This window comes from Musca autumnalis, unplaced genomic scaffold (assembly GCF_047663935.1).
Source record: "Musca autumnalis isolate F117 unplaced genomic scaffold, ASM4766393v1 scaffold_5, whole genome shotgun sequence".
Classification (NCBI taxonomy): domain Eukaryota; kingdom Metazoa; phylum Arthropoda; class Insecta; order Diptera; family Muscidae; genus Musca; species Musca autumnalis.
The window spans coordinates 54,892,604-54,909,269 of NW_027412088.1; the positions used below are offsets into that span (position 1 = coordinate 54,892,604).

The following is a 16,666-nucleotide window of genomic DNA, read 5'->3' on the forward strand; positions in this document are numbered from 1 at the left end:
AAGTCGTATATCGTACTATTGAAATCACAACCACTGAACTAAACGAAATTTTTGCAGATATCTATCAATTCAGTTAACACATACAAACAAATAATTGTTTATATTGAAATGCATTAACAAATTTCCACTTATCGTTGTATGTAGAAATGACTTAAATATGGAAATTAGAAAATAGTATGTAATATGAAAAATCATTTAAATTTCAATATTTATTACTTCAAATTAGTTTCAGAATCCACATACTAATTGGCCACCATCCATTGATGTACTGGCACTTTCAGATGTCGCCAGAAACACAGCATGTGTTCATTTGAAAATTCGGAAAATGTAAGCACATTTAGTAAACTTTAAAAATCAATACCGAACAAAGCGGAGGATGTAATATTTAACTTTATATCATAATTAATTCCATTTGCATTCCAATTTCAAATCCTATTACAAACGATAAGATAAACAATAGTTTGTTGCTAATTTTGTTCTTAGAAAAAATTCAGGAGTTGACAAAGCGGATCAAGAAAACTTATAGTGGTAATGGGTTATTTTTAATGACTCAGGGAAAGACGAAGATTTGCACTGGCAAATCAATTGGCTCGGGAGTGTTTTAATGACTTTCACTAACTTACATATGTATACAAACATCCCGGAAGTTTCAAGAGAGACTTCTAACATATCAATAAGTGCTGGGGGCCACAAGTCCCGGCACCGTTTATTTTGTCTGACTGACAGCATCCTGAATAATTTGCAAGGCACTTTTTTGGAACGTTTGAAGGATTCTCCATGATGTGTGTCCAGAATAATTTTTCAAACATCCATTAAACAATGTGGATTTTTTAACGAATATGTATGTATTTTTTTACAAAAGTGGATTTTTTAAACTAATATTTTTTCAAGTCATCTGGATCTGGGTCTATCTCCAGTTCTAGAAATGTGGTCGATGGGTCGTATCCACAATGCTACTGTAGTTAGTTGAGTAGGTTTGGCAGGGCAATTGAAAAGTCGCATGCTGGACAGATGTTTTGGACGGTGTCATCGATTCGTGCCCTATAGGACTTCAGACGGCTGCACCACCCAAGAGTGGTTGAGCCAAAACTACTATGGTCGTGACAGCCGACACTCCTCAGCTGCTATAGATGGGGGATGTTCTCCGAGAACCGCAATCACAAGATAGTTTTTTATGGCATCTGCGATTGCATCTGTGTGAATGCTATTTAAACCTGCTTGATAGCCTCGTTCTCTCTTGTAAAGCAAATGGTGCAGATGCAGTTCTCAGCGCTCGGACAGTTTTGAATAATTTTTCCGCTATTGCGCTGCATAGCTTACCAGCCTAGGGACTTGAGCACCCTGTTCCTAAATCTCAGCTTATCGCAGATAGCAGTGGCGTACGCGGACGACATGAACATGCTGTCGAATGGGACCCCTAGAATTTTGGGGTAGTTTGTGGTCGGAATTCTGCTGTCAAGAGCCACACGTTTCTATCACACGGCTTCCTCTGGTTGATTCATCGACTAATACCCAGCAAAATAATTTGGAAGTAGTGCAATGTGGACTAGTTCTGTCACGGCATGTTTTGATGCAGTTCAAACGGAGTCGTGAAAAAGGCACTCCAGTCATCACATTTTAACTGCATTTGGATGCAATCCAAAGAATCACATCCACTTGTCACATTTTAACAACATCCGGATGCAGTTCAGCGGAGTCGTGAAAAAGGCACTCCGTTCGCTACATTTTATTAGCAGTTGTTAGAGATCCCTACATGTACATAAATCAGTTTGTACATCTCTATAGGCAGCGGTATACATTTTACAAAAAGAGATAAGCGTGTTAACATTTCCAAACATTTGTTAATACAAACTAAATAATATTTAATTTGTGAACATTTTTCCGGTAACTCACGAGAAGAAAATTTCCGAATGGAGTGCTGTTAGAGTACATTTCGAAAACTTAACTGGTGATGGGAAGACAACCCATTTAGCACATGAAACAGAAACAGTTCAGCTTGGATTAAATGGAGAGCGGAGGAAACACGCATGTTTGCGATTGAATTCAATGGAGAATTTTCATAATTTGTGTTAATGTAATAAAGTTCTTAATATTTTTGTTTTACACAAATAATAAATGCATTTTTTTTGTTCTGGGATATTTTGTAATGGCTTGCACAATTTCCGCAGAATGCCTGTATCAAACACGTGCTTTGGACTGCCTCCTATTCTACCCCAAAGGGTTAGTTAAAATGCTATGCCAAAGGGTCAGTTAAAATGCAGTGCCAGAGGGTCAGTTAAAATGCAGTGCCAGAGAGTCACTTAAAATGCAGTGCCAAAGGGTCAGTTAAAATGCAGTGCCAGAGAGTCACTTAAAATGCAGTGCCAAAGGGTCAGTTAAAATGCAGTGCAATGGAGTGCCTCTTTCAGTAGTCACGCTCTTGTAAAAATCATGAGTGAAAATGCATAATTTGATGCACTTCCAGATCACTTGTACATATCATTTAACTGCCTCTTTGGAGGCAAACTTTTTGCTGGGTATGTGTGGAGATGGCGTGCAGTGCTGTTGTCGTGTTGTGCTGCTTACGAAACCCGTGCTGATGATCGGCAACTGGGTAGCTATTTCTGACGCTGGGGAGAATTAAAGCCTCAAGGGTCTTTGCTATGGGCGACACAAGCAAAATCAGTTTGTACGATTCACCTTTGATGGTATCCTTACCTGGCTTCAGTAGCGGGACCACCCTGTCTATTTTCCAGATAGCGGGAACGATGTAGGTGGCTAGCGACAGGTTGAGGAATATAGTGAGATATTTGACTCCCGGCACATCCAGCTGTTTCGGCATTACCATGAAGATTCCACCAGGGCCCAACGCCTTTGATGACTTAGCGTTCTTGTTGACATTCGCAACATAATCCATGGTATATTGTGATGGTTCATCCTGGGCAGAAAGAGATTTGATGCGACGTAATACTCTTCTCTTCACCCTTTCACACTCGGGGAGCTCGACAAACTGTTGATTGAAATAACTTGCGCACCTCTTCGGGTCAGTCAACGTAACGTCGCCAAACGTGACTGAGGTCCTATCTTCCCTCTTTCCAGAGTTCGAGAGTGACTTAACCGTGGCCAAAAATTTACTTATACCGGCTTCAATGTTGCAACTCTTCAGATGATTTAACCACTTGTTCCGCTTACGCTCGCCGATCAGCCTGTTAACTTCCGGTATCAGCTTCCTGACTCTGGGGTAGTTGAGGTTTTCTCGAAGCTCATCAGGTTCACTTGCTAATTCCGTCGCCTCTACTGGGAAGTTTGGTCTTATTTCGGGTATTCAACCAGCAGGTATATGGCGAGCGGCTGCAGTAGTGATGATGTCTCGGAACGTCCTTTCCGCTACCCGAACATCACAAGGGTTGGGAAGATCTCTGAAGCGGTGAAGAAGTGATGAAATCGGGTGGTCTGCTAATGGAGACAATTATGGGGAGATGGTATGATCCAAGAGAAACAATGTGTTGCCATGTGATGTCATTTGTCAGACCAGGTGACACAATGGTTATATATGGCGCACTGTGACACTCTCCGCTAGGGGCATTCTCATTGACCTGCAAAACCTGAGGTCAGCCCGCGAAATACCCCTCTGGTCATTTCTGAGGACCGAATGCCACAACTCATGATGAACATTAAAGTCCCCCAAGACCAGACAGTTATAACTTTTCAACAGCGAGCTAATGTTGGCCCTATATGCCACTCTGCCCCGGCAATTGCACACCTGACTGTTACTTCCATACATTCCATGTATGGTCTGTATTGAACAGTGTGGTGCAGTAGGAAAGCTAATCGTCTTGGTCTTGCATTTCCTCCGTCCCGGCACGAACCAAAAGAATCCGGAGCAGGCATTCCGAGATAGGCTGCTTCCAACACAGAAAAACGATACAAATACAAACATGTGTACACTGAGGTATTATTTGGGTCTGTCGGTGGAATAATCAGCCTTACGTCTTACTTACTTAGCTGGCCCATTACCGAACAGAAAGAAAAGATCTCCATTCCTCTCTATTTGTTGCTTCGCACTCTGGAATACCGCGCCTTTTCATCTCATCATCCACTTGTTTGCGCCTATTCCTTGGCCTGCCAATTCTGCGTGCACCGCCAAGCGGTCCGTATTTATACGCCTTTTTAGCGGGTTCATCATCGCTCATTCTTATGATATGGCCTAGCCAAGGCAATCGCTGCATCTCGATACGTTTAACAATATTGATGTCGTTGTATAGCAGATACAGCTCGTGGTTCATGCGACGTCGATATTCACCGTCAACGCAGATTCGAAGAATTTTTCTCTCAAACACACCAAGCACTGTCATGTCTGCTTGCGCAAGTACCCATGCTTCGGAGCCAGTGTTTTGTAGAGCATTATTTTTGTTTGACGAGATGTGGCTTTGTTTTTAAACTGATTATTTTAACCAAAGTAGCATCTGTTGGCCAATACAATTCTTCTTTTTATTTCACAACTGATGTCGTTTGTTGTGTTTACGGAGGTGCCGAGGAAGACGAAGTCTTTTACTACCTCAATATTATAGGAACCAACTTCCACAGTCGGTCCGAGCTCAATGGACGCATTGCGCGTCGACACCATCAACTTGGTCTTCTCACCGTTTACCGCCAGACCCACTTTAGCAGATTCTTCTTCGACCTTTATAAAGGTATCAGTTACTTCTTTTACTGATCGGCCCATGATGTCTATATCATCAGCATAAGCAAGTAACATGTGACTATTGGTGTAGATTGTGCCACTTCTTTTGACGTTTGCCTCTCGTATAACCTTTTCTAGCAGGATGTTGAAGAGGTTACACAAAAGGCTGTCTCCTTGTCTGAAACCTCTTTTGGTACCAAACTCTTCGGAGAGGTTCTTTCCTATTTTAACTGAGGACCTCGTATCAGTTAAAGTCATTTTACAAAGGCGGATGAGCTTTGCGGGGATACCAAATTCAGACATGGCTTGGAATACCTTTGAACGCAGCGGGCTGTCGAAGGCTGCTTTATAATCGACAAAAAGGTGGTAGGTGTCGATCTGCATCTCTTGGGTCTTCTCCAGGATTTGCCGCAGGGTAAATATCTGGTCAATGGTGGACTTGCCAGGTCTAAAGCAGCATTGGTATGGTCCAATTATCTCGTTGACCATAGGCTTTAGTCGTTGGCACAATATCCCTGACACGATCTTGTAGGCAATAGGGAGTAGACTTATGCCCCTATAGTTAGAGCATACAGTCTTATCTCCCTTCTTGTGGACGGGGCACAGGATACTCAGGTTCCAATCGTCGGGTACTCGTTTTTCCTGCCAGATGGTGCTAACTAGCTGATGAATACACCTTATCAGCGTGTCGCCTCCGGTTTTGAACAGCTCGGCTGGTAAGCCATCGGCCCCTGTTGCCTTATTATTCTTCAGCCGATTTATTGCTGTCTTTACCTCATCTTGGCTGGGCGGTATACATTCAATACCATCTTCTGGGATTGAGACTGTGGTATCTTCGTCGTCTTCGCTGCTATTGGATACCAACAGATTTGAAAAATGTTCTTTCTATATCCTGAGTACACTATCTGTATCAGTTACCAAATTACCTTGCTGGTCTCTACAGGAGGATGTGTCTGTACCAAAGCCATCAGTTTGATGCTTGACTCTTTGGTAGAATTTTCGGACTTCATTCTGGCTCCTGTACATCTCGATTTTTTCATACTCCCGCTTTTCCATCTCTCTCTTTTTTCTGCGGAAAAGACGTTTCTCCTCTCTCCTTTTCTCCCTGTATCTCTCTCGTGCGCTACGCGTTGCTACTGATTGTAAAGTAGCCCTATAAGCCGCATTTTTCTCTTTGGTGGCAGCACGACACTCCTGATCATACCATGGATTCCTTGGTGGAGGTCTCTGGTATCCAAGTATGGATTTTGCGGCTGTTTGCATGGAGTGGGCAATGCTTTGCCATTGCGCTGATATGTTATCGGGATGAGGAGTGCTTTGATTAAGCAGTTGGGCCAGTTGAGTGGAATATGCTGTGGTTATCTGTTGTGATTGCAGCTTACCGATGTCTAACTTTCGTGTTGTGTCTGTTCGTACTTTGTTTGCTACGTTTAAGCGGGTGCGTACCTTTGCTGCAAAAAGGTAGTGGTTCGAATCAATGTTTGCGCCTCGGAACGATCGTACATCCAACACGCTCGATGAATGTCTTCCATCTACCACAACATGATCAATTTGATTTCTTGTTTTCTGATCTGAAGACAGTCAGGTGCCCTTATGAATATCGAGATGATTAAATCTGGTACTGGTAACTACCATGTTTTTTGCAGCTGCAAAGTCTATCAGCCTCATACCATTGTCAGATGTTTCACTGTGGAGACAGAATTTCCCGACTGTTGGGCCATATTCTCCTTTCCAATTTTGGCATTAAAATCGCCTAGAATGATTTTAATGTCATGGGCAGGGCAACGGTCATATGTTTCTTCTAAGCGCTCGTAAAATATATGTATCTTTGGTCTGTTCGTCCTTTTCTTCAGTGGGAGCTTGAGCGCAAATAAAGCTGATGTTGAAGAATTTAGCTTTTATTCGAATTGCAGCAAGTCTTTCATTCACTTGGGTGAAGCTGGATACCAGATGTTTTAGTCTCCGACTAACTACGAATCCGCAACCAAACTCATGCTTTACGTCATGGCAGCTATAATACAGTGCGTCACCTTTAGGTGTTGTTGTGACGCCTTTCCCAATCCATCGTATTTCCTGTATGGCAGTAATATCGGCCTTGTACTTTTCAAGTACGTCTGCCAATGCGAAGACAGCACCTTCTCTATAAAGAGTGCGAACATTCCTGGTGCAGATTCGCAGCTCATGGTCCTTAAAACGTTTGCGGGGTTCGTCAACTTTAGAGGGGTTTGTTTTTCTTTTCTTTCGTTTTTTCATAGTAGGATGTTTTTTCTAGGGGAGGGTTACTAACCCGACACACATACGAGTAATATAGGCCAAAAGTTGATCAAAACTCAACATATAAAAATCGCGTTTTTAAAAACAAACTATTGGTAAACAGTCACCTGACCCTTTTCTCCATTCGCTATGACCATCCGCAACTATCTGCGGTTAACCAATCCAAAGCAGCAGCCGATTGAACTCAGCTATAATGAAAGCAAAAAAGTACATTCTCAAATATTATAAAATGATGTGAACATTGAAATAAAAATATTTTCGCGAAAATTTATAATTTTCAAGGTTTTTTGTTTTTGTATATTCTCCGTACCAGAAAAGCTTATAAAAGTTCCAATTTGTTTTTGCAGTTTCACTCTTTAATAATGGTGGTACGTCTCTTCCTTCATGCATATTTTTTATGAAAATTTTTAAGATACCTCAAATTTCAAAAGTGAAAAAGTGCATGATGCGAACTTTTGCGGACCTAATTACTTTTGGTGATTTATGCACTGAAGTCTCCTACATTAGATCCAACCATAATATATTGCGCATATTTGCGCCATTCTGAAAAATATCTCATTTTTATCAACTAAAACCATTGAATTATTTAAATATTGAAGTATTTAAGAAAAACATTTACAAAATAGAAATATATTTTGGTTCCAGCGTTCGCCAAATCTACTTATTTTATTTGTACTCATGTGTATTAGAGCTCATAAAAATCGCTAAAGATAATTGTTTTTGCATCTTCACTATTAGTTTATTGTGATACATCCCGTCATTCATAGATATGTTTTATGATAACTCAAATTTCAATGGTGAAATACTACATGATGCGAACGTTTGCGGACCATAGTTACTTTTGATGTTTTATGCAAGTTTCTGCAGATTATGGTGATTCAAAGATAATACGCTACGCATAGTTGCGCCAATCTGAAATAATCATATTTTTCTCCACTGCAATCAAAAACCTTTAAATTTGTTTCTGCAGTTAAATAGGAAAAATTTATGTAAAACAATTGTAAAAAAAAATTACAAAAATATTTTGGCAACGTTTGCCAACACTAATTTTTGATCTGTCTTATAGCCGGGGCTCTTATTTATCAGACTAAATCAAAACTTTTGATAAATGTTTGCGCCATTCGGAAAAATCACTGGTTTTTCTGAAGTAAAATTTAAATAATTTATGTAAAACAATTTTAAAAAAAAATTCCAAAATATTTTGGCAACGTTTGCCAACACTAATTTTTGATCTGTCTTATAGCCGGGGCTCTTATTTATCAGACTAAATCAAAACTTTTGATAAATGTTTGCGCCATTCGGAAAAATCACGGGTTTTTCTGAAGTAAAATAGGGGTAAGACAACAAGTGCGCACAAGGGTTATAACTTTTTGCACTTTTTTGCAAATATCAAAAATACCACCACATAGCCATGTAGAAATAAGGTAGGTAGGTTTGTACCAATTTTCAGCTTGATCGGACCTGTACTACGCCTTTAGTGCATTATTTACCTCATATCCGATGCTAATATATATGGGAGCTATATCCAAATCTGGACCGATTTTCATTATTTTCTACAAAAATAGTCCTTGGACCAAAGATATGATTTGTGCAAAATATTATATCAATCGGATTATAAATGAGGTTTTTAGGAGTTTTAATCAACTTTTAACATACATTACTCCTATGTGCGACGCCCAAACCCAAGTTTTTAACGTTCTTATGGGTGAACGCGCGGCACATGTTAGCTCACTACCTTTAACGGGTGTTAAAGGCAGTTCCCCAGGTGACACCACGGGGAGGTCAGTGTCCACTTGGGATGAAAGAGGGACCAAGATAAATCCTGGGCTTTGCCACGTTAAAACCGGTCAGGACCGTTGCTTGGCATCTTCCATCCCCTACGTCACACGGTTAATAATACATACCTCTCAAATTAGAGTACATTTAGGCCAGCGTCGCCCAACAGAATACCATCAAACTGAAGCAAGTGTTTATGTATAGGTGAAAAAATAACAAACACATGATGTTTATCAGTCGTGTTTTGCTCACGCACACTGTGAATGAGGGAGAATGGCAAAACCAAAACAACTGAGTGGGCGCCCGCAGTATAAAGATGGGCGACCCTGATTTAGGTCCACCACGCCTGTTATTGTATTTTCGTGCAGCCATAGGATAGGTCGGAAAGTTGGTTACGCGTATAAAAGTAGTATTCATAAGTTTTAAAACGATACCCATATTACCCATGTAAGGATAGTAACATGTCAAGGCCATTGACTTGGCCTAGACTTACGCTCGGAAAACTATAAATCGTTTCGATCATGATAAGAAGTATATTTCAAACCGATCCGAAGGAACCCCTAAACAACATTATGGTGCTAAAGTAACACATTCACAATAATCCAATATGCACATTTGGTAAAGTATGAACCTGCAATTTCAAACCGATCTGATGGGTGCTTCAAAACAACACCTAAACCAAAAAATATGTTTCTGGATAGGTGGGCCAAAGAAGACATTCAATGTTAAATTTTTGTTGGCACTTTTAATTTTGAAAGCTCTTAAAGTGGACTCTCAATTTATTTCAGTTGCATACTTACTTCTTTCGTTCCTTTACCAAAACATTAAAAGACATACGATGGACATAAAAATATAATTTTGTATTCAAGTAATTGAGCCATTTTTTATTGTCGTTATTTTTTAGAATTAACGTTTTTGTTTAAAATATTCTGAAATCTATTGCCTTTTTGGGGGACAAAACTAAAACAAAAAATATATATAACTCATATATAAAACAAAAAATAATATAATAATAATATAGGGAGTGGAATTGGATCCATACTAGAGTTGTATAGTTCACGAACGAACTAGTTCAATAGAACGATTCATTGAAAAGAGCGTACGAACTAGATCAGTCGATATAGTTCATTATAGTTCAGTAGCTCATTGAGCACTGACCCAAAGATAAAAGAACGATGAAATCAAACGATTCGATTCAGCACGTCATTCACGTATCATAATGTGACGCCGTCGTCAGAGTTAACTGTTGCCTTTGTAAAGGTAATAGTTTTGTTTACCTTTTGAATTTTACACAGATACCCACACACATCTTTATTCATCGTAATTTTATAATTTTAATAATATTTTCATTTATTTTTAACTTAATTACAAATTCAAAGTTTAATTAGGTTCTTTAAAATATTCTTCTGTTGTTTGTTCTTTATCGGTATACATAAGTATTTGTGTTTGTACACAAATGAACAAACTTGCAAGCGAACGAGTCAGAGCCGGTGAACGATAGAACGAAAAGACAGCTGACGACAGAGCTTTTCGACGAACGATTGAACTACTGAACTAAAAGAACGACCTAGTTCGTTGAAAAGAGCTGAACTAAAAAGAGCGATCAGCTAAAAGAGCTAAAAAGTACAACTCTAATCCATACATAGTAAATGCCGTATAGGAGACCCACTATCCACCCACATAGTCATTTAGGTGTTTAAAAGAAAGAAAAAATGTGGTTTTTTAGCAAATGTTATACAGAGTTGGTATTTTGATTTGTTTTTTCGTTGGTCACAATATCGATAACAGTTGGGGATGGTACAACTGTTTCAGTGGTGCCAGAAGCAGCAGCAGCTGGACTTGTTGTGGCATTGCAAGCGCTGGCATTTTCAATGGTAATTGTGGCAATGCCACTGTTATTTGCTCCAGTTGCACTTGTTGTAGCTCCACTTGGCTGTATTACATCATCATAAGCCGGTGGACAGTCCGGGCTCTTGATACTGTTGTTGCAGCTAGTCTCTTCATGAATGTTCAAGGTGGAATTGGTGTTCATGTAAGCACTTTGGGCATTTTGACGAGCTGAAAGTAGATAAATAAGAAAAAAAATAGATTAGAAAATTTTGCATTGAAATATTAGAGGATACTATATCCAGATTTTTAAAAATATTTGTTTTTTTTTTTTTAATAACGTGGATCTTTTTAAAGTTTTGAACATAATTTAACATAACAGCCATCTGTTATATTCAATAGCTGTGTCTGGTTACCCTAAAATTTGTAACAATAGCTGTGTCTGGTTACCCTAAAATTTGTAACAATTTGTACCAATTGTTGCTGGAAGTCGTCTGTTAACACAAAAAACCAGCAAAAGAGAGCGATTCGAGAGAGACATTTTGACAGTTCTTTCACTGAGAGCTTGCAAATTCTTGCTGGAAAAATTTCTTCTAGCAAGCACTTGCAAGGTCTTCTTCTTCCTGAAAACAATCAATCAGCCGTTTTTAGTTTTTTTGTTGATTTATGTTTGTGAACATTAAAAACAATTTTATTGTGGAAATAACATAGTCTAATTGTATTGTTTTATGGAGAACAAATTTGTAAAGTGGAAAAATACCTTTTTGTTTCATTTTCTTTTTTATTTTTAATAAAATACAACGTGTTTGCTTCCTTTGTTGGCGGACAAATTGTTCTGTTTTGGCAAGTCAGCTGGTTGCTTGCTGGTTTTTGCTGGGAAGGTGTCTGTTTACTTTTTACAATTTTCTAGCAAAAGAGAATAAAAACCCCTTACTCTCTGAGAAAGTTCTTGCTGGACAATTCTTGCTGGGAAAGTAACCAGACAGACTTAATTTGTACCAATTGGTGCTGGAAGTCGTCTGTTAACAAAAAAACCAGCAAAAGAGAGCGATTCGAGAGAGACATTTTGACAGTTCTTTCACTGAGAGCTTGCAAATTCTTGCTGGACAAATTTCTTCTAGCAAGCACTTGCAAGCTCTTCTTCTTCCTGAAAACAATCAATCAGCTGTTTTTAGTTTTTTGTTGATTTATGTTTGTGAACATTAAAAACAATTTTATTGTGGAAATAACGTAGTCTAATTTTATTGTTTTATGGAGAACAAATTTGTAATGTGGAAAAATACTTTTTTTTTCTTTTTTATTTTTAATAAAATACAACGTGTTTGCTTCCTTTGTTGGCGGACAAATTGTTCTGTTTTGGCAAGTCAGCTGATTGCTTGCTGGTTTTTGCTGGGAAGGTGTCTGTTTACTTTTTAAAATTTTCTAGCAAAAGAGAATAAAAACCCCTTACTCTCTGAGAAAGTTCTTGCTGGGAAAGTAACCAGACAGACTTAATATATGCTGTTGCAACATGTTTATCGATCTCTCTCTCTATCTCTCTTTAATTTAGTTGCCTACATACAGTCAACACTGTATAATTGATTTTTTACTTCAACTTTTATTAGATAACCTCAAATTAATGGACATCAAATTTATGTACAAATACCACCAAAAGTGATAGCTGGCAGTAGATTGTCATTTGCCTTAATCTCTCCAATACGAATTTAATATTTTTCCTTCTTTTTTAGCTTATTATTTTAATAGATTTTATTAATTTAAGCTTGTCACAATTATGTGGTGTTGACTGTATGTGATTTCCATAAATATTTTGTTTTGTGGGGTCTTGCGCAGTAGTTAATTTTAGCTCAGCGCCAAACACAATCAGTTTATCTCTGGTCGGTGGGGCACAACGTTTGCCGAATTAGTGAACGAACGAGCGGCGACGGAATTCGTTTGTGTCGTTGACAACAAAACAATAACTTAAAAATAAATGCAATAAATTAAAAATGTTTTTATAATAAAATTTCTTAACATAAAATACCTACTCCTACTTCATCCAAAACACCTTGTAAATAGTTGCAATTTTTCCTCAAAGGTAATGGCAAAAATCCACGAAATTCTTTTTGTTAAAATGCATTTATGTAATGTTTATTATGACAAAACACGTCATTGATGAATTGTGTGTGGAGCATTCTCGCATTTGGCCAATTAATTGGCTGGCTCATTCATTTCAACAATGGACTTTAACAATTTCATCATTCATTCATTTGATTCATAATTTCTCCGTTCAAATAGCGGTGTTAAAGTGTGTAGTTTCATTGATATGCGTAGAGGCGCGTTAGTTAATTAGTCAAAGTATTTAACAACGTTTTGTCTCTCTGCCAACAGTGAAAGTTTTAGTGCAAATATCAAATTGTATATGACGATTACAAAGTGTAATACAAAAACAACAACATTAAAATATGTAAACAATAACAAGGTCGGTCGGTCTCTGTTAAAACGTGTTGCTGCTTGAAGATGAAATGTGTGTGAGATAATAGTGAGAGACAGAGAGCGGTGTTGTAAATTGTAAACAGTGATGCCAATTTTAAACGTAAAAAAATCGTTGAAATTTGGTTACACAGCTAAATTGATCATAGAAACCATTGAGAATGGTAGGAAGGACTTTTTATATAGTAAGGAGGGTACCCGAGGACGAGTATCATCATACATTTTCATGTAAAATATCCAAATAATCTTTTGTGACCCTAAAAAGTATATATCGTCAACTGTATTGAAATTCTGTAACTCATTTTTCGAGTTACCGACAAAAATAGATAACATTAAAATGCTTATAATTTCGACAATTAACGAAAATTGTTGGTAAGATAATAACCAAAATAAAGTCGTCGCTAAGTGCTACCAATAGCAACAGTGTTGTCAACATTTATTGATACTTTTTATTCATAATTTTGCGTTTTAATTGTACCGATTTTTTTCGAAAACTCAGAAAATGAGTTACAGAATTCCATTACTGAAATCATGGTAGAACAATAAAAGGTAACAGCAATACACAGCTGACTGAAGTGGGTTGTAGCGTTAGTGTCAAATTCCATACGACATTTTATATATATATTTTTATTTCGATGTACATTAGGGATATATATTTGCAACCTCTTCCAAGTCCGAACGACTAGCCGCACAATAAAACGCCGCTTATAGAGGCGGTACAACGGTATTTTGTTAAATTTGAAAAAAAAAATAAAACCCTAACAAACATGTGCTTCTTTGATTTCAAAAACAAAAGATTAAACCAACTTCTCTTTTTCAATAAATTTCCAGCGACCCCAAACATTTTTGAAAGAATTCTACTTTCTGCGAGAAACTATGCATTTAGTGGAATGATGTGGAAACATTCAAATTGAAAATTTAAAGAATTTTCATTCATATTTTTCAAAATATTCAAATGTGAAAAATTATTAGTTTTTTAAATTCAAATAATTTATAGACATTTCCTTGGTTTATTTACATATACTTTTGACACTAACATTACAAACAAAACAAATTTCTATGTGGTTGTTGTTGAGTTGTATTTGTTGTAGTATTTACTTTACCTTATATTCGTTATACCATGTACTGAAATGCTCAAATACGTAACGCAAAAAATTAAAATTTGTGTTCATATCCTCAGCCTTTAGGCTTCTTTGATACGACCAAAAATGTGCCTAATCGAAATAATGTATTTAGACACCAAGTATGTTTGGACGAAATCTGTGTCAGGCAATTTGGATTCGATTGAGTGATGTCCGTTCGTGTGACTGGTGCGCACGATAACTCTCAAAAGAAAGCAACCGATAGGGTCCAAAATTTGACATTCGTAATATTTTGTCCAAACTTAGTTTATGTTCGAAGATGGGCTATATCGGTCCACTCCTTCCGGTACATCCCCCACAAAAGTTCAAATTTTTTTGCTAAAATGGTGCGCACGAAACCGAATTGATTATATCTTTGCGTATCGCAATACTACTTCCAGACATAGATCGGGTTCAAATATGCATCGGGCCACTCCTTCGGGTACCGGCCCTCTTTACGATACAATTACGGTATAATTTTTTTCGGATGCTAGTCCATATTTCCAGAGATAATGGCCTAAAAGCTCCAAGAAACCTTGACGGCACCAACTAATATGGTAAATCCGGAAGATAACTCTCGCAGAAAGTTTCTGATTGCTCCAAACTTTGCACATCGTATTATTTAATTTATTCATGGAATATGGACTAAATCGGTCCCGTCCTTCGGTTACCTCCCACACAAAATTTGGGAAAAGTGCAGTTTAACATAACAGCTCGTCTCGGATCGTTTTGATTTTTTTCCCAAAAAGTTATTTTTGCCGGCCTTATTGCTTGCCGGTAAGATAACTCTCGAATATTGATTACATCGGACCACTTTTTCGGGTACCTCCCACACAAAATTTGGAAAGAGTGCAGTTTAAGAACACGTCTGGAATCGTTTTTAAAAGTTTTGGCAACATGTTGTGTATTCGACCCTAGTTAACACAGTACAATTTTTTCTTACATACGGCTGTAAATCATCGAAAGAAGGTTAACGCGGTAAAATATTCGAATGCAAATGGCGTTTAAGATTCCCGAATGTCAGTAATTTCTAAAGCCAGATATGAGGGGTCTAGAAAAATATAAAAGTCTAAGAAATTCTAAACGTAAAGGAAATAAACGAAAGATCAATACCGCGAATCAGCTTTAAATGGCACAACATTAGCAGAAAATCTTATACTGAAAGCTAGAAGAGGGAGAAAGGGAGCTCCTTTACCTCCGCTCTCTCCTAAAAGCTAAAATATTTTCATGTGTTATTTTCAGTGTCTGGCACAAGCAGCGTACGTAAAAATACTTTAAATAACATTTCCAATCGTTTCGTATTTTCCATAGGAACAATACAAAACGAAACATAACCCACGTTGGCCGAGCTCGCTGTTTAGTTTTGTTTTGTATACATTCGTGAGTGCGAACAAAACGAAAAGCGAAAAGTACTCAACTCCTCAAGAGCAGATAGAAAACGGAATAGTACTAAACACATGTGAATAAATCAAAAACGTTTGGTTGTAGATAAAATTCACTGTGGTATGCTGATTGGTGGTTGATAAAATTCACTGTGGTATGATGATGCTAACTTATAGGATTCCCTGTAGGGACTGTGGCCAATTTAAAGCTCACTTAAGGTTGGCTTTTTTTTAAACATAAGTGGCATTTTATCGATCATTTTGCCTTATGCCAACTGACTAATTTTACAAGGCGATGAGCGCCTGAGTGGTCAGTATTGTCCAACGCCAGATAAGTTTTCGACTGATAATAAACTAACTTTTTTTTGCCTATTTTTAGTCAGTATAAAACATAATGTGAAAAAAAAACATTTTTTGTTTCTGTGTATTTTTTATTTTTGACTTTTCATATTCTCTCTCTCCCTCTCATTGTCTCTCTCTCTCTTTTTGTTAGAGAGAAGAAGGGGCAAATTTGTATATTTCCTTTGTGTTCCTTTTTAATTCCAGAATAATACGAGTAATATGTACGAATATGTTCAGTCCATCAACACTGTATTCTATAACTGGATGCTGCATTTGTACGAAGAATATTAAGAAAAAGCAAGTGCGAATTATTTATACATTTGTGCCTAATTTCTTCGACAAACACAAATACTTTGCAGACGGTACATGTTTCTGTTTTCAGAGTGGTTAATCTCTAGATAACTTTTCGACTAACTTTTTATTGGTCGAAAAGTTATCTAGACATGGACAATTGCCGAAAATTTTTTCTGTTCAAAGTGGTTCATCTCTAGATAACTTTTCAGCCAGTTTTTAGTCAGTTTAAAAATTATCGATCTATTATCAATCATTTGATCAACTGGTTAATAAAAGTCCGACAGGGTTGTTAAGCAATCACATGTGTGTGTGTGTGTCTGAGTGTGTCATTGACAATACGCACGGGAAACGTTTCCCAAAAATACTTTTTAGTTCGGTGGTGAATGAAACAACTCGTCAAAGCATAGCCGAAGTTACATTTCAGCAATCGTACAGTTTCCATCTTTTTACATTGAAAAGTTTGTGTTTTTGTTTTGGTTGTGAGAATGAAACGATTCAGAGAAGCTGAAAAGTTTGTG

The 16,666-nt window shown here is 37.6% G+C and overlaps 2 protein-coding genes across 3 annotated transcripts in view; one reads left to right on the top strand and one right to left on the bottom strand.

Moving 5' to 3' along the window:
- Positions 1 to 9,554: 9,554 nt before the first annotated feature.
- The window catches only part of LOC141387547 (uncharacterized), an 80,833-nt gene continuing 73,721 nt past the window's right edge, over positions 9,555 to 16,666 (bottom strand). For both annotated transcript variants that reach the window (XM_073957428.1, XM_073957427.1), the window contains exon 3: positions 9,555 to 10,771. In XM_073957428.1, coding sequence (XP_073813529.1) covers positions 10,446 to 10,771 — 326 coding nt within the window. In that variant the 3' untranslated portion in view covers positions 9,555 to 10,445. The remainder of the gene's footprint in view (positions 10,772 to 16,666) is intronic.
- Adck1 (aarF domain containing kinase 1) overlaps positions 12,367 to 16,666 on the top strand; it is a 36,754-nt gene continuing 32,454 nt past the window's right edge. The window contains exon 1 of the mRNA XM_073957426.1: positions 12,367 to 12,614. The gene's annotated coding sequence lies outside the window, so the exon portion shown is untranslated. The remainder of the gene's footprint in view (positions 12,615 to 16,666) is intronic.